Source organism: Mytilus californianus, unplaced genomic scaffold (assembly GCF_021869535.1).
Source record: "Mytilus californianus isolate M0D057914Y unplaced genomic scaffold, xbMytCali1.0.p SCAF_9, whole genome shotgun sequence".
NCBI classification, from domain to species: domain Eukaryota; kingdom Metazoa; phylum Mollusca; class Bivalvia; order Mytilida; family Mytilidae; genus Mytilus; species Mytilus californianus.
Window position 1 is genome coordinate 94,448,664 of NW_026262745.1, and position 19,844 is coordinate 94,468,507.

The 19,844-nt window shown below is 32.1% G+C and overlaps 1 protein-coding gene across 1 annotated transcript; it reads left to right on the top strand.

Annotated features, from left to right (window-relative positions):
- Positions 1-5,324: 5,324 nt before the first annotated feature.
- LOC127714936 (uncharacterized) lies at positions 5,325-18,787 on the top strand. Its single transcript, XM_052220952.1, has 3 exons — positions 5,325-5,445; positions 8,616-8,714; positions 14,072-18,787. The coding sequence occupies exons 2-3, from the start codon at positions 8,705-8,707 to the stop codon at positions 16,081-16,083; spliced, it is 2,022 nt and encodes a 673-aa protein (XP_052076912.1). The 5' UTR covers positions 5,325-5,445; positions 8,616-8,704; the 3' UTR covers positions 16,084-18,787.
- The last annotated feature ends 1,057 nt before the right edge of the window (positions 18,788-19,844 follow it).

Here is a 19,844-nt window from a genome sequence, read left to right on the forward strand (position 1 = left end):
TATTACCCTCATAACCAGTCAATATGTGTATGCTATTACAGCACTGTATTTGTCTCATAATTTTTCTTTAAAGTTTCTTGCTTTTAAACGAAAATTTAGGCAATGTAAATAAAATAGCATGGCATATGGACGAACTTTCTTGTTGTTCATATGAAAAGACAGTAACAATGCATATATTACTATAGTTTGTTTCCACTACAAAGTGGAATGAGCACAAACGTATGTATTTGCCTAACATGTTTTTGGTATAGAAAAAATAGCATTAAAGGCATGTCGTATTAAGACAAGGCTGGTCATTTCACATAAAAAATTACTTAATATCTAGGTTAGCATCATGCAATCCAGAAATGCTCGAAATTGACATGATCGATACTACTTTATTTCATTTTCTTTTTAGATAAAAATAGACGAAGTAATCATGATAAACATAGACGACGTAATACTATCATTTCAGTGAAAGATAAATCTTAAATGGGAAGCGCTTTTTGTATAAGTATAATCTAGGTAAATTCAGTCCTAACTTAAATTACTTTTATCTAAAGACTTGTATAGGACAGGTATAAACATTTTCCAGAAAAACCAAGATTTTTTCAATCAAATCTGAAACAAATGTTTGTTTTACTGTTTAACACCACAATTTTGATTGTATACCTATCCTAAATGATTTGGGCTATAAAATGCTTAATATCTTATGTTTTCTCATTTTAGATTTTTGCATAGAAAAATAGCGAAATGGTCCTAAGTGTAAGAATTAGATGACAAATTCAGAACGTTAAATATACAGATGTTACAAAGAATCATCAAAATCGTTCTGCATGCGCTGTCTTGTAAAAATATAGTAGACAATTAATCTGTGGAATATTTGTTTTCGGTAGATATCATTTTTAATGGTTTGTTTTGAGGAAAAGCAATTTGTTTTACTATCAAGAAGAAAGGATTTATAGAAATTCCACTGTCGCAGACATAACATCGGTATTCTCAGATCCAACAGACTCACATAAAAAAAAATGCATTAATTTATTAACTCAGCAAAACAGAATAATATAAAGAGAAAATTCCAAATATTTAATATCGTTAAAAACGCATCTCAAAACTTATTTTCAAAACTTTTTATTTACGCCGTGCAATGTTCACTGTATTAAAGGAAAATTGTCGAATATTAAAAAGACAGCTTAACCTCGAAGAAGCCTTAGAAATAAGGGTTTGACCTTCCAAAATGATTAACTTTATTAAGATACCTAAATTTATGGTGAAAGATTATTGATATGCTGCAGTAACATTGACTTTCAGTATTTTATTGTTACTGTTCATGTTGAAAACATAATCCATTCATCGATAATTGACGCATAACCGTTTATATCTCACAAAGGGAACAGTTTTTATCTTTTCCCTGAAAAAAACAATTTTAAACAAGTTCTCTCTAACCTGACAACTAGAATCAAATTATAATTTAAGTCGTCTTCTAAATTTAGATGTTTAATTATAATTTTTTACATACAATGACACACTAGTTGATTTTTTTTGGTTTAACTTATGGGACGAAGAATTCTCATTTTGCAAAAAATATCGTACTTTTTATCCTTTACTTTTTTAAATGTGTAAACGGAAAAATATACAAAATTATCTTAAAATTCGAATACCGTCAGCTAAAGTTTGAGGAATGTGATTTGCTTCCGTATTCGCCATAAGCAAATGGTTTTTGAAATAACAATAGGTGTTAGAAATTATTAGAAATGTGTTAAAATTAGAGCTAGCCATTTGGTTAAGTTTTTTTAAATGTTGTGTTTCTTCCGTATACTCTGTGTAAAAAGTAAAATAACAAACATACCGAACTCCAAGGAAAATTCAAAAAGGAAAGTCCCTTGTCAAATGGCAAAATCAAAAGCTCAAACACTTCAAACGAATGGAAAACAACTGTCATATTCCTGACTTGGTACAGGCATTTCCTTATGTAGAAAATGGTGGATTAAACCTGGTTGTGTAGCTAGCTAAACCTCTCACTTATATTGCTCTTTCTATCTATAAATGTCCATCAATAAAACAATGGTTTTAAACTTACTTTCAGCAATATCGAAATATAGTGATGTGGTATAATTGCCAAATGAAACAATTATCAATCAAAGTCCAAATGAAATGGATGTAGGCAACAATAGGTTAAAGGGCTTGATTCATGACAAAACAACAAACGAAAATGATTTATGACAGATACCAACTTACGATAACCACAAATATACAGGCTGCTGATTTTGGGTCATACACATAAAGTATGTGGCGGGGTAAGATATGACTGTGTGCCCTCAACTCTCCCTAACTTGGAACAGTGGCGGCCACACTTTCAGTTAGAGATTGTTTGACTCATCAGATTGGCACGAAGCACAAAAACAAGTAACAAAAAACAAAAGACACAAAGTGCTAATTTGAGATTACTCGCAGTTACTGAAAGCTAGTTCGTAGCCAATTACAACTATCAAATAAATAATGTTCTCTTAGACGTTTTCTATCTACTTATAGGCTATTTAGTCTTAGATGTATGATTTTTTCATAAGTTGTTATTGGCTTTGAACTAGCTGTCAGTAACTGCGAGTACTCTCAGATCTGTGCTAAGTGTCTTTTTGTTGTTGGGATGTACAAGTACACGTCCACATCCACTTTGTGTTTTTGTTAGATGTATTTCTATTTGTATCCATCTGATGAGTTAAGCCTTTTTCAGCTGATTTTTATAATTTGATCTTATGTTGTACTGTTACACCACTGTCACAGGTTAGGGGAGGGTTGGCGCCTTCAAACTAGTTTAGCCCCGCCACATTCTGTATGTGCCTGTCCAAAGTCAGGAACCTGTAATTCAGTGGTTGTCGTTTGTTGCTTTGTTACATATTTGTTTTTTGTTCATTATTTTGTACATTTATTAGGCCGTTAATATTTCTCGTTTGAATTGTTATACATTTGTCATTTCGGGGCCTTTTATAGCTGACTATGCGGTATAGGCTTTGTTCATTGTTGAAGGTCGTACGGTGACCTATAGTTGTTAATTTCTGTGTCATTTTGATATATTGTGGAGAGTTGTCTCATTGGCAATCATACCACATCTTCTTTTTTTATATACTTAAGATATCGTTTTCTGTAAAGGCATAACCCATGACAGGCAGAAAAGCATAGTAAAATATAGCATATAAAATATGTTAGTTCATAGTGTACAGATAGATACAAAGACAAAATTATATAGACGTAGTGACAAGTTCATATACTCATACATGTATCCTCGTTATAAATACTGACAAATTTTACATTTTAGTCTGTTTATGTACTCCCTTGAATTGATATTCATCAATACCTTTTTAATTGAAGAAACTGGTTACCCTTTACATGATTTTAAAAAAGAATTAGATACCAAAGGGACATTATAAATGCATCAGTAATACCATGACCAAAATGAAAGGAAAAACAAACAAAATACAATAACATACTACACCGGATGCTAACGTTTAAGCAAGATATCCAAAACCAAACCGGGACTGTACACAGATGATTTGGAAAAGTAAACAGTTCTACAACCATGTATTAGGCTGCACATTTAATCTTTCATAATTATGTTTTAAATGAAATATAACAATGTGCTGAAGGATAACATTCGCCTACAGTTGTTCAAACAGTTCATTCGAATAGTGAATAAAATCGAATTTTGACATGTCTTAATAATCTTAAACAAGAAAAGTGTAGCATTATATCAGGTTTGTTGATACATTGCAATGGACGATCTTGAACTTTCAAATATCTAATGAAAAGTAAAAATGCTGTCCCGTGTTTACATTGGTCTAATTCTTACAAACACATATCTATAAATAACATTCACAGACTCTGGACGATTTAGAGCTTGCAATATTGTGCGGAAACCTTTCGACTGTTAAACACTGTATGCTGCCTTCTAAATTGTTTTTTTTTTGTCATTGGGTTGCTGTCTCATTGGCCAAATTACTTTTTTGCTATTTATTTAGTCAAGTGCTTGTAAGGATTTTGTGTCACCTTATATGTTTTTTCAGTTGCTGGATAATGTGCTTATTGTTCAATGCTTCCTGTATATAACAGTAGACATATATCAATTTCAAGAGGCTGACCTAATGGAAATGTCAGTTATAAAAAGTCCCGATATAATTAAATGTGAACTACTTCAAGCAATAAAACCAATGTCCTAATTTATAATAAAACTATAAACGAAAAACGAATACGACAAACATGTTGACGGTGTCTAAGTTGAAAATCATATTAATTTCGACCAACCAAAATGACCACTTTTTTAACAATAAAACACAGGGGAGAAGTAAATTGATAGAATGGGGTACATTTTGTAACACTAATTTGGAAAGAGCTTGCCAATAGGAATAAAGGAGGTTGGATGGTCGTGTCATAGAAACATCAACATCTACTCATCAATGATCAACAAATATCTAAAACATATCAAAATATAACCATACTTGACCATGTTGACAAAAAAGACCATGGAAATTGTAGTGTATTTTTGTATTTAGAGATGAATTATAGATAAAACACCAATCGTCCGTTGCTATGTTTTTCATATCATTTTCTTTAACTTGATAACGATTGCTTTATTCATTTTTTGATTAATACGTATAAAAGAGGGACGAAAGATACCAGAGGGACAGTCAAACTCATAGATCGAAAACAAACTGACAACGCCATGGCCAAAAATAAAAAGACAAACAGACAAAAAAATAGTACAGATGACACAACATAGAAAACCAAAGACTAAGCAACACGAACCCCACCAAAAACTGGGGGTGATCTCAGGTGCTCCGGACGGGTAAGCAGATCCTGCTCCACATGTGGCACCCGTCGTGTTGCTTATGTTATTACAAATCCGGTAAATAGTCTAATTCGGTAAGTCACATTATAAACGTGTCTTTTTCCATTTTCGGTTATCCTATTTGTATCTAAAAATCTTTTTTCTATTTTTTATTTATGTGTTAATGCATCGATTAGGGATCATTTGTGTTTGATTTGTTCAATGCTTTTACAACCCTATACAACTATAAATTCAATTGCGGGAAATAAGCAATTTTATCCTGTTTTATATTTCCGTTGTATTTTAAAAGTTAGTTTGTCTTCGCATTTTAATAATGTGTTCAACTCGTGCAGTCATGAATGTTGAATTTACTCATTTGGGAATACAACAGTAATTTAAAGACCACATGATGATTGTCTGCCAATCAAAATTAGTGAATCCTAATGTCACCTCTTAGAAATGCAATTACAACATAATAAGGAAAACTTTCATATTGAAAACAATAGTTCGGTAAATAAATATAAACGATGAAACGGAAGTACGTCAAGGAGCTTTTCTATTTAGATTAGACATACGATGATACAAACATTTACTCTACCTAGTATGACGAATAGTGTGAGGTTTGAGAGAGTACGGCTAATTTCCATGTAAGTTATTATGTTGTGTTCGCTTAATTTTAATGGTGAACTATAAATTATCATAACTTAATATATCAGAAACGTTATAAATGTTTTTGTTTCAGATTGTCCCATATATAATTGTTTATATTGCCTAATGTTTTCTTTCTTGTGCAGCTATCAAAATGTAAAGAAGTAACGTTTAGCTATAATCAAAACATTTCTGTTCTACTTCGCTATGCTCATACGAAAAAAAAATGTCTTAATAATGCGTAAACAAACAAAAAAATACACGTGTCGATTTTGATCAGTGAATTTTTTTCAACAAAAGAATGGCACGAAATTGAAAGATTTGTACGTGAGAAAACAGAATTACTCAAGGCGTATGAAAATATATACGCCGAAATTAAGACATAATTCTACCTATTATCTGGCTATATCATTCGTCTTTATAGACGTTACTGGAATGTTATTGAAGAATATCTTAAAAATAGCTTTTTTGGATTACGATAAATAATTTTTGGATTTCCAATTTTTCTGTTTTTGGGGCAAATAGTTGTCATTATTGCAAAACGTATCCAGAGGCGGATTTAGGATTTTCTTTGGGGGGGATGCCCGGGCCCCCTTATGGGTAATCCAGATTTTTTATCTGTTCCTCTACAAACGTTTTCACAATCCTATATTCGCATCGGGTATCTGATACGAATTGACATGAGATAGAAAAATATACGAGGAAGAGAAAATTTTGTATACATATAGAACGAAATAAGCGTGTAGATTCTGATCAGTGAATTTTTCTCGACAAAAGAATGGCGCGAAATTTAAAGATTTGTATGTGATAAAACAGAATTACTCAACGCGTATGCAAATATATACGCCGAAATTAAGACATAATTCTACCTATTATCTGGCTATATCATTCGTCTATATAGACGTTACTGGAAAGTTATTGAAGATATGTTTTTCCGTTTGTACAATTGAAAAATAAAACGATGAAAAAATACTGATAAAACATGTAAACCATTTGTTTCAAGTGCATACGGAAGAAAATAAATATTACTCTGAAACCTATTAAATTTTCCTACATATAAAGAAATGGGTTTAAATTAAAGTTACTGTTAGCGTAAATTTTCTAGGAATTTTATTAGTTCTCGATTCGCGGTATACCGGTGTTTTACACTTTTTATCAGTTACTGTGCATCTCTTTTTAAAATGAACAAACGTTGAGAGAAATCATTAGAAATTCTTTAAAATAGAGTTAAAGTTAAAGTCAGGTGTCTGGATTGTTGAATTTTTTCGGTTGCTCTGTAGTTAAGTGTTTTACTTATTCTACCTATCAATTTCAGTCTTGAAAATAAAGTTTGAAACTTCCTTTCAACAATATAAATAATGAAGAGATGTGATAAATTAGCAATAAGACAGCTATCCACCAGAGTCCAACTGAAATATATATTAACGACAAACACAGAAGCCTTAATTAATGACAAAATGAAAAACAAATAGAACAGACAGTAAACAATGATGGCCACTTATTATTGGGCTCCTGATTTGTGACAGGCGCATAATAAATGTGATGAGATGTTTGTGAGCGCTTAACCCATTCCTAACCTTGAACAGTGTTGTAACAGTACAACATAAAAACAAACTAAAACAAAAAAGTTTGAAATAGCTTGTTTCACAAAGCGCTTATTTGAGAGTACTCACAGTTACTGAAAGCCAGATCAAAGCCAATTACAACTATGAAATAAATCACAAACACAAATCAGGCTGTTAGTTTTCTAGTTTGAATTGTTTTATATTTATCATTTCGGGGCCTTTTATAGCTGACTATGCGGTATTGGTTTTGGTCATTGTTGAAGGCCGTACAGCGACCTATAGTTCTTAACTTCTATGTCATTTCGTCTCTGGTGGAGGGTTGTCTCATTGGCATTCATACCACATCTTCCTATTATTATATATACCTAAGATCTTATTTTTAAGCTGCACATGATGACATACAAACGAAGCGAAGTAAAATATATCAGATAAAAATATATTCCTTCAATTTCATCTTTAAATAATCCCATAGAAGTTGAGCTTACCTTGTAGTTTGTCATTAATGGTAAATAAAGGCAACAGTAGTATATCGCTGTTCAATAGTCATAAGTCGAAAAAGCGAAAACAAATCCGGGTCGCAAACCAAAACTGAGGGAAACACATCAAGTATGAGAGGAAAACAACGGTACAACAGAAACCCTGAACTGCTTCAAAAACAAACGCCAACTTACATAGAAACGGACTATGTGATAACAACTGCCATATTCCTGACTTGGTAAAATGTCAAATCAGTTTATGGTACTTTTACATTAATACGTATGTATGTGCTCTAACGTAATGTATTTCAATACTATTTAATGTGTAAAGCATGAATAACATCCCATTCTGTATACATTTTCATGTGGTACATTAAAATGTGAACTAATAGTTACATTGTGTATTTAGCGATATGAGAGTAGTGATTTTTAAAATAATTTCCTTGACTGATCATATGGACAGATAGATGCGACAAAAAGTTCGTACTTACATATCCATGTTATATGTATTTACATATTTTAAGTCTGAGGTTTTTTTAATGTACTTCCATGAATTCGTTGTCATCTCTTTCTTTAACTTTAAATAACTGGTTATCTTTTTACTGATTTAAAAATGGAAGGATGTACCGACGGGAAAATATAACCCTATAAGTAGACAAAAAGGCAGACACCACCATGACCAAAAGAAAAAAATCGAATAGATAAAAGATCAATATACACACTACACCGTAAAACTAAAGTTAAAACAACACATTCCGTAACAACAAAAATTGACTGTACATAGATGCTCTCAGAGTAAACAGTCCAGTCATTAATTAGGCTACATGTGCTGAAAAAGAAAGTTTGCCTATCATCATTCAAATAGTTCATTCGAATAAGCTTAACAATTTTAACCCCAAAAACAGTGAAGCATAAAATGTGATACACTGCAATGGACGATTTTGACTTTACAATTCTTGAAACCATTTTATTTTCGTCTATGATTAATAAGCATGTAAAATAAAACTCCACATCAAAAATAAGTTTTGAAAACAGATGTTGACCTTTATTGCTCAACTTTTTCCCGTATTTTTATTACTCCTTGGACATGTTGGAAAAACATCGTAAAAACTACTTATTTTCTTTCAGGAATTTAGTTCAGAAGCAGCATGATTTTCATTATGAATATTAGTGCATTAAGTTGATACAAACATTGTGTTTAACAACTTTTAAACGATATGGCAGCAGGTAAGCCAAAAGTATCAAATGTACTTATAGTTTATGCAAAATTTTAATTATGCTTTGTCCAATTCACATCCGTCAGTAGATTGTCTTATAGAATCGGCAAGGCGAATAATGTTCTAGACGCTTACCCTATCAATCCACCTGGTCTTGCTCCTTTTATATCAAAAAATTAAAAAAAAGGTGTTCCAAAAAAAATTGAGAATGCAAATGGGGAATGTGTCAAAGAGACAACAACCCGACCATAGAGCAGACAACAGCCGAAGGCCACCAATGGGTCTTCAATGCAGCGAGAAACTCCCGCAACCGGAGGCGTCCTTCAGCTGGCCCCTAAACAAATATGTATACTAGTTCAGTGATAATGGACGTCATACTAAACTCCAAATTATACACAAGAAACTAAAATTAAAAATGATACAAGACTAACAAAGGCCAGAGGCTCCTGACTTGGGACAGGCGCAAAAATGCGGCGGGGTTAAACATGTTTTTTGAGATCTCAACCCTCCCCCTATACCTCTAGCCAATGTAGAAAAAACAAACGCACAACAGTACGCAAGTTCCAAAAGTTTGTCTTGTGTGAATTTGCCGTTTCAGAATGCGTTCTGGGTAAAATTTTCAAACCTGTATGTTTGTTAAAAACTTCTAAACAATTCACAGGTAGGTTAATGCTGTCCTACGCTAATTCGGCTATTTGTTCATAAAAAAATCATAAGAATTGAAACTATATTGAATTTTCCTATAATGAAAAACCTTATACCAAGGAATAATTTTAACCATCCTCAAAATGATCAAAAATTTTAGTTTTTGGTGTTTTCGAACCACCCACCTGGTTATCATGGTTAAAGGCGACATTCAAAGATGCGTTCAAACCTTCAACTTCAAACGCCCAGCATACCACATAGAACTATACCAACGAATAAAAATAAAGTTGTTTCTGATTGATGAAGATATCATATTTCCTGTAATAGCTGTTTTTTTTTTTTTTTTTTTTTTTGTAAATACGCCCTTTTCTATTAGAAACAAAAAATTGACATACAATCAAACTTTGCCATTACCAAAAACCAAATTCATTGTCAATTTCAAAAGTGTTGAAGTAAATTTCAAAAACAAGAAAAGCAATTTCAGTAATCATGAGCTTTCAAAGAAGAAATGTACGAAGTTTTTAACAGATTATTGAACATTAACGGGGTGTGCCCTTGCCATTTTTATAGATGACTGATAAACAAGTCCTTTCACGGAGATATTTAAACTCTCAAATGATCAAGATCGGACAAATTTCCTATTACGATGTCAGAGTGCAGGGAAGGAAGTAAACTACATTTTGATAATTTTTCACTTGAAATAAATCATTTGTATACTTGGATATCTCAATAAATCTGGTAATGAAGCACTGTGAAAACGAATGCTCTGTGGAAAAAAGGTGGTAACTCTCATATACTTGGTAGTGCGAGATTTCATAAGCACATGTTCATTTTTTGCTCAACATTTGTAACGACACTAAAATTTACTTACTAGCGTACTAAATTACAATTCTCATAGGGTTTTTATTGCTTTAAGATGACAAACAGGACTAAATTCTTTCTAAAACAAAATCTTTCTCTTGATTAGAAAAGAACACATAAAACTGTATAGAAGTATAAAATCCCTACTCTTGAATTCTGCATATTCATTAGAAATATTAATTTCATGATAAAAGTCTTTGATAATGCTTTCATAATACCATGTTTAAGTACACTGAAATTAGTATTGATCTGAAATCTGTCACATGACTTGTGTAACTGGATCTTTTTAGAAACCATATCTGTTTTGAGCTAGAGTTTGCCAATGATCATTTGTTGCACATGCATCATTCATTCATTGCAGCTTCTTCAGTATAAAACACAAATCAATTGATCAAGATTTTACAATATATATATAACTTCCGCACTTCATACTAAATGTGCTTCGGTCAACACTTTTACACCCCAATCAAATTACAAAAAGAAGCATTCATTTCTTAATTAAGGACAGTTATCCGTCTGTTGTATGTCCTCACTCTTATCTTTAAAACTCTCTCTTTGCATGCATAAATCTAAAACTTTCGCAATAATTATATGGTTATAAATGGTCTGACAATTTCCTTATATATATTTTGATCTTTAAATGAAATAAGTGCAGTCTTTTTCTCTGATTATTTTTTCAATTCATTGTGCGATTAACAGTTTGAACACCATTGCTACCAAGCCATCTTACTGAAAAAATATTGCAAACAGTTAGTGGCAATCTAAACGTTATTTGTAATTACAGCATATTTTAACTGATATTCACCCATTACAATGCTAAAACAATTTGTTTTTTTTAATTATTCTTTATCAGTTATTGATTGAATGTAAAAAGTAAAATAACAAAAATACCGAACTCAAAGGGAAATTCAAAACGGAAAGTCCTTTATGAAATGGCAAAATTAAAAGCTCTAACACATCAAACGTATGGAAAACAACTGTCATATTCCTGACTTGGTACAGGCATTTCCTTATGTAGAAAATGGTGAATTAAACCTGGTTGTATAGCCATCTAAACCTCTAACTTGTATCACAGTCGCATTGAATTCCATTATATTGAAAACAATGTATGAGCAAAACAAACAGTAACTCAGTGAAGCAGAAAAGTTATGTACACTTGTACGACTTTGACCCCAGCAGAGCTATAGAAAAACAGTACATTAACGGGTGTTACACGGACACTTTTTAGATGATACACGGACACTTTTTAGTTGTTACACGGACACTTTTTATGAATAGAATCACTCGTGCATGATCAGTGAGTTCATGGGCACTTTAAATTTCAATTAGATTTGAATTGTTTTGTTTCACCGACATATTTCCTGTCTTTTTAATTGAAATATTTACGTTAGCATCAATAACTATATTTGTTTTCAAACAATTCCAGTAACTATTCATATTAGTACACTAAGGGATTGACCATTTAACTTCAAAAGGTGGGTTATGGTTTTTTCCTAAAAAAAAACCATTTTGATCCCCAAATTTATGAGAAAAAATATATAATATATTATATAGTTGAAAAACTAAATAATTTCTTACTCAGAAAAGAACACACCCCCTTTTGAAGCTAAATGGTCGGTCCGTAAATGTGTTTTTTTTTTCTTCAATAAATGGACATGAATAGTATTCTGGACAATGCTGAAAGAAATACTGGTACCAACGTTTATATTCAATAAAAAAGACAGGAAATATATATAAAAAAATCAAATTTAATCAAAAAATAAAATCCCTATCAACTCACCAATGCACGATTGATCCTATAAATAAAAAGTGTCCGTGTAATACATGTTCAAAAAGGCAGCAAATCTTGAAGAAAATCATTCAACTTATGTCATCAATTTTGGACGGTAAGCTCTGATTGGATCATATAATGACACGTGTTTAATCCTCATCAACACTATCAGAGACATATAAAAACCTATAAGCATGAACATTAGTTTTAATCCAAAAAATATGCCTATATATATCTAATAACAAGACATAACATTTCATTCACTAATGAGATAGGAAATTCATTCTTTTGATACACTTATATAGTTATTGAATTCATATATATTGAATTCATATATATTGAATTCATATATTTGGCGGCAAACGTACGATTTTTACGAATTTTAGGGGGGGGGAATTTATCTTAACTCCCCCTTTTCCCCCAATAAAAATCAAATGGTAGCTTGCTTACCTCTGAAATCTTTTTTTATACATTACTTACTTGCGAAGTTGCATTTCAAAAAGTCTCAAATGTGTATAACATTCACCTTTAACTTGAAATGGTTCTTTTTTATAAAGTTATTAGATTCTTGAATTTTTTGAGAAAAAAACTCTCGGCTGAAGGGAAGTGAGAAAACAAATTGAGTTTAAACTGTAACTTACATTAACTGGTATATGGCCATTTAAGTTTCTAATATCTTTAGTTTTGCTACCTCTTCTAAATGTAAAATGTACTTCTCCCTTCTTGAAACGTCGTACAAGTCAGATACAAAACAAAGGTAACAAAAAAAAAACAGGCCGGAAACAACCTGCCGTATAGTTTGTCTGCACTTGTAGTCAGGTCAAGGTCCTCGGCTATCGCCTCGGACCTTAAACTGACTACTCGTGCAGAAAAACTATCCGGCAACGGTTGTTACCGGCCTGTTTCTTTGTTACCTTTGTATTGTATCTAATACTTAATACATAATAATAATGATTACATTGTGTAGAACTCTTGTTTAACATGTCGTTAGAAATGCCATTTGAATGTGTGGTGTTAGTCATTCTGCATCAGAACTTGAAGAAAAAACTTATAAGATATATGTGTAAAGAAAACTTGAAACTGAGCAATACGAACCCAACCAAAAAATGGGGTTGATCTCTGAAACTCCGGAAGAGTACGCAGATCCTACTCTATATGTGGCACTCGCTGTGTTGCTCATGTAAGCACAAACCCGGAGATAAGTATAATTCGGAAAGTCACATTCGGGGAAAAGGGGATGGGATTGAAGTTACGACAATTGAAATATATTCGTCGTCAACTGTGAAACAGATATTCCATAATGGTCAACCAACTCGTGATGGCGTCCGTAAAAGTTACGAAGGGATGACTAGTTTGTATGCACCCTTTTTCATCATCCTGGATCCGCATATGTGCATAGCTGGTCAGTCTGCAACATGTCGAAATAAACACTCGGTCAACGTTCTATGAAGATGTGATTGTTTAAAAGAGTAAAACAGTTTTGAAGTGCATAAATTATTAAGTGAAAGTTTGTATTTTATAAACACTGCCTTTGTCATATTGGCAGCGAAACGTGAAAAAATATTAGCCCCCTTTTTAAGAAAAATTGCAGTTTTATCTAGATTCATTCTCAATCTTCAAAGAAATCAAAATCGGCGGACCTCGGCAGTTAAAAGTAAATTAACAAAAATAGCGAACTCCAAGGAAAATTCAAAACGAAAAGTCCTTTATAAAATGCAAAATCAAAAGCTCAAACACATCTAACATATCTAACGAATGACAAACAACTGTCATATTCTTGACTTGTTACAACCATTTCTTTATGTAAAAAATGGTGGATAAAACCTGGTTTTATAGCTAGCTGCGGTGTGATGTAATTTGTTAATTTTATATCCATTTTAGATAAAATATTGCAAACTGTGAGCAATATATGTCTAAATCGTTCTAGAACGTTTTATTTCTTCCAATAAACAATTCAAATCTTTTATCTTTGAACGCAAATCTACTTGATCTGTTCTTATGTTAGTCGAACCACGCAATCCAAAATATTTTCTCAAATAGAAAGATTAGTGAAGATTAATTTTATTTTCGCTTCGCTTTATTTTATTCAGATGACCAAACACAGAGCCTGTCATTGTGGCTGTATCATTATCTATGTCAAAACATTGTGGGATATGAGGATTATGTCAAAACGATTAGAATGATGAATAATGCAAGGGATAATTTAGATCTTATCGATGGATATGTATGTATCACAAGTGGTAGTTTTGGAGAAGGCCTCGAATTAGAAGGTAGTGATATAGATATAATGCAGGTAATGAAGGAAATCAAAGTATATGAACACAGGCCAACAGCGGTTCAGAAAAATGATAAGGCATACTTTTCTATCGACATGGAGGGCACAAAACCGGGATTTGCTTATTTATTGTTTGAGTATACTCGTGCTGTGAACGTTTTGCCAATGTGTATAAACGTTCGAGGGAAGTTATGTCTTTCAAATGTCCTGTTTAAACAGATGTTCCGAAATACATGTTTTACTGTCGATCACGGTCCATGTTTATCAGATAAAGAAGGTCTTTATGATTTGTGTTTTTGTCTGCATAGTAAATCATGGATTTCTGCAGCAAATCAGTGGATTACAAGACCTAATAATTCATGGCCAAGTGATGAAGTTAAGCAAAGTATCATAGATCACGGGGTCCTGTTTGTGCCGATCGGTATGAAAGGATCTGAAAATGAAGAAGTAGAATGGTGTTTGTCTTACTCTGTCGGAGAAAAACTTCTTATTTATGCATTCAGTCATACTCAACTACTTTGTTATGCCCTATTGAAAATTCTTTTGAAAGATGTCATCAATATTGACATGCGATGTAAAGGTTTACTCTGCTCATATTTCCTTAAAACAATTGTATTCTGGGTTTCAGAAGAGTTACAACCATCAGTATGGACACAAGAAAACTTACTACCCTGTTTTATGGGATGTTTCAGGAGGCTGCTTTATTGTGTAGAATACTCAGTTTGTCCGCATTATTTTATTCCGGAATATAATTTATTTGAGAATAAGATTAGGGGAAATGAACGACAACTATTGTTAAACAATTTATATGCATTACACAGTAACGATTGGAGATGTATTTTGTTTTCTCCTCAGATCACTCAATTTGGCCGTTCGCCGAATCTCAATTTTCCTATTACACCATTCATTTGTAGTTTTCAAAAGGTTGTAAGTTCCAAAAATCTGTTAATTTTAAAAAATATGCATCTTCTTAAAGGAAACACCAGAAAACGCTATGTTCGGACAATTCATAATTTGCTTTTTCTGCAATCTTCAAAAATAAAGTCCATACACCTACACTTTATGTCAGTTGTATGTGAAAATATGCCACAAGCTATACCACTGATTAAACGAGATGGTAACAAATACCAATATAAACAATACAACACCTGGCTAAGTTACTTACTACAGAATACACATCAAGATTCTGTGTCTAAATGGTTGATGTTGGCTTCTTTCTTCTATAGAACACAACAATATAACAAAGCCCTATACTTGACGCTATATTCGTTGTCAAAGTGTACTTTGGAAAAATTGTGCCATGGTAAAGATTTATCAGACATTCATTTTGAAGTGTTGAGTTTAGAAACAATCAGAAAGAAAGGAATAACAAATTTAATGAAACTGCTAAGAGTAAAATCTTGCGTTTTTGTAGGGAATTCTCTTATTCCTACAGAGCTACAAATGGATGTATACAAAGATTTTTTGTTTTGTAATGTCATACCAGCAGTCGTGTGTGCAAATTTCTTACGCGTGTTATGTCATTACCATCTCAACAATATTAGACAATGTCGAAAAGCTGTCAGCGATTTAGGTCTTACAATAGCTGAAGAACATTTCATTCCGAATATAATTGCTGAAAAATCTTACTCCTACGACTGTTTTGGTGTAGCTTTGCAGTTGATTTGTGAAACTGAAAAGGCCAAACAAGCCTTTCTACGGTCAATTGAACTCGTACCTGAGCGAGAGCTCAATGTGGCATACCAGAGATTGTATGAAATTGTAAAAGATGATGGTCCGGTACTAGTGTTAAAACGGCCCAATTTGCAATATATTTTCGAAGATTAACATTCTATTATTTTATGTTTATGGCTACTCTAATGATGAGTAAACAAAAGTATGTATGTAAGGAATAGTCATTTAATGCTGCTGTTGTTCTATAATATATAATTGAAGTAGAGTGCTTTTGTATAAAATGGAGATAAACCTTTGATCTTATGTGCTTTACAATCACAATTCAAATTGACCATATAGGTGTTCAGTCATAGAATTGCCTCTGCAAAATATCTTTTTACAACTATCTGTTCATGCAAGATATTTTCACTGAACACGAGTCCTGCCCACCAAAATTTAAAAACTCGTTCATCATATTTTGTTTGAAATTTTAAAAGTAGCCCTACTCTGACAAAAAATAGTGTTTTTGGTGTCATTGTTTACTTAAACTAACTAACAAATTTGCAGAAATGAAAATTTTGGTGAAAGAGAAATATATTTTGACCATTTTGAGCCCAAATTTACTTGTCTATTAGTTTGCATTAAAAATATAGGATTAATGCGCTCCATAGTATACTAATTTAAGATTTCCAGAAAACCAAGGGTTAACTTTAGTAGTACTTGGCTTCCGAAGGGCAGTTCTTTCTTATAAGACTTTAAAAATGGGTTGAAAATTGGCATGAACAAAGTTGATACATGTACACTTTAGGATATACCTGGTTTCTATGAAGTTAAACTTAAGGTAAAGTATATAGAAAGCTGTGGAAATTGCAAAATTTGGTTGAATAGATAGGGATTTTTAATTGGTGGTCTGACACCTTTAAATATTTACATTTCTGGTTTGAGCTAAGGCATCAACGATACGACAAAACAACGAACCATTACTATTGGAGAGTTAAAATGAGTCTTAATAATCTTTCTGCTATATTTAATCAACTTATTTTCAAATGTCATGTTCATACTAAAATTGGATGTTCGATAAAAGTGGCTGATGGACAACAAGTTGACGCTGGCTCATTTTAATAAAACATTTGTGGGTAACTTTATTTGGTTCATTTATTCATTTCATTCATATTAGTATTTTTATTGTTTTCTCAGAAAGATTGATTATCATATTTTTATTACTTTCAGAGTGTTTCATTCATTAAATTATAGTGACGTAACGAGCCTCGAATTAGCATTCAACATATTTTTCCCTTCTCAATCAATCAGAGCGCTCAATTAAGTTCCAGGGGATTGCAGTGATTGTCTTCTGGAAATTATTTCCAGCTCAGATTCTCAGATGTGTAGACGTATAGACGTATAGGTATATGGAAAGCCAACGGGGTCAAAATTCTAAATTCGTAATTGTCAATTTATTTGAAGAAATTGAAAAAAATCATTACCTCGATAAAATAGTCTATTAGGCAACTTCTTTTTTCAAGAACATTTAAATTACTGTAAATTTAGAAATTATTGCGAGATTTTTATTAATGCGAATACTACAACTAGGTGAGTATCGCAATAATAAGAAATCGGATTTTGATACCTTATACGTATATATGTATGCAGATTTCCCTAAAATTGCAAGAATTAATCTCGAATTTCTGTCCATTTTTCAAAAATCGCAATAATACTTGTCACTGTGTAGTTTGTACATTTGTGATATGTATATTTGTAATTCTTGAATTCCTGATTAGTTAATTCAACATTTGTATATTGATCATTAGGTGCGCCGCTGTAGGACTTTCGGGTATAACTGTGCCGAATGTACTTGTCAAATCATACCCTGTTCTTTACAGAAAATATTGGCCCTGAAATGACAAAATTAATGTAAAACAATTCAAACGAGAAAACTATCGGCCTAATTTATGTACAAAATAATGAACGAAAAACAAATATGTTTCTAACCCCAAGATGAGATTAAGATGCATTAAATTTAGTATCTCTTAATTCAAGTAGTGTTAATACATTTGTATGCACCAATAATACCATCCTCATTATGTTTGTTCAGTATTCCATTTAAGATTTCCAGAAATCCTGATTTTTGCAATATTTTATGTTTTTTGTCCCAAAATGAGATTAAGATACATCAAATTTAGTATCTCTTAACTCAAGTAGTGTTAATACACTGTTATGCACTAAAAATATCATCCTCATTATGTTTGTTAAGTATTCCATTTAAGAATTCCAGTAATTCCGATTTTTTCAATATTTCATGTGTTTGCCCCAAATAACATCCATATTGGTCATCTAGTAAAGTTCGATTTGTTAGATAAGTTGTTATTCAATAAATGCATCTTTGTAATAACGTTCACTTCTTTCTTTTCTTCGTAAATTCCTCAGCATCGGTGCACCCGTGTCACACTATATTTTGCTTTCAATCTATTATTAAAGATTACAAGAAATCTTTAGGTTGTGTTATAATTTTTATTTTTGTTGCCCCAAAAAGAGAAGAAAATTGCTTCAATTATTTAAATAATGATATTTTCTCAGAAAATCATGTTTTTGCGACTAGAAAATTTTATAACAAAAAGTCTGAGACTGGGCCAAAAAATATCCCTTTATACTAGCCCTACTCCTTTCCGAATTATTGATTCTGCTGTTTTTTGTTTTGTTTTGTTTACTTTTTAATGTAGGGGCTACTCGTTTATTATTAATGCTTTTTAGAGTCGAAGTTGAAAACCGGTATGATAATTTAAACAGTTGCAATTTGCTCAGTTGCTTTGTATATGATCTGACATATTAAAGGCCACGTGTCTAATGTCTTGTTTTGCTTTTCATTAAAGTATTTCTCATGTATGCTTTGTTATATAAAGTGGATACACGTCAACGAGTTAGAATCCAAATACAAAAATTAAAACAAGAGTGCACACGCTGAAATGTCTCGCCTGATGTACTCATGATTGAATTAGTGTTCAAATATAAAAAAGAAGATATGTATGATTGCCAATGAGACAACTCTTCACAAGATACCAAATGACACAGAAATTAACAACTATAGGTCACCGTACGGCCTTCAATAATGAGCAAAGCCCATACCGCATAGTCAGCTATAAAAGGCCCCGAAATGACAAATGTAAAACAATTCAAACGAGAAAACTAACGTCCTAATTTATAAACAAAAACATGAATGTGCATATGAATACAACAATAATATTAAGTTTGCTTTTAATTTACTGACAACAAAATCAATATTAATACCAATAAAAACAATATTCAAAGATCTAATTACAGTGTTGAACTGGTAACCTTATAGAATAAGTTTATTAAAAGGATCGATAAGTTTGCCAGGATCGTTTCTAAATTTCCGGGCACGGTAAACAACATCTCCGTAAAAATGAGGATGTGCTATCCCGTTTGAAATAAGTTTTCGACAGGTACAACCAAACTACAAAACCAAATCTTTATATCTATGGAAGAATTTAGTAAAGGTTTTAAGTAATTTGTGGTAACGAAATCCCTGACTTTAAATTTTACCAGTAAAAATAGATTACGTTCATTCAAATCCGAAACGTCACAACAGACACGGGCATAGCGAACGAGTTGTGATATATAAACATCGTAAGATGGTGCCAAAGGAACATCACCATCCAAAAAAGGAAAATTAACAATAGGGAACGAAAAATCGTCCCTTTTGTCGTAAATTTTAGTGTGGAGTTTCCCGTGTAAAACTGAAATATCTAAATCTAGGAAAGGACAGTTATTACCGTTTACATTTGATTTATTTAAAGTAAGTTCCTTTGGGTAAATTTCGGCAGTATATTTAGAAAATTCTTGATTATTTAACGAAAAAATATCATCAAGATAACGGTAAGTGTTGTTGAATTTATCAATTAAATGCAATTTAGACGGGT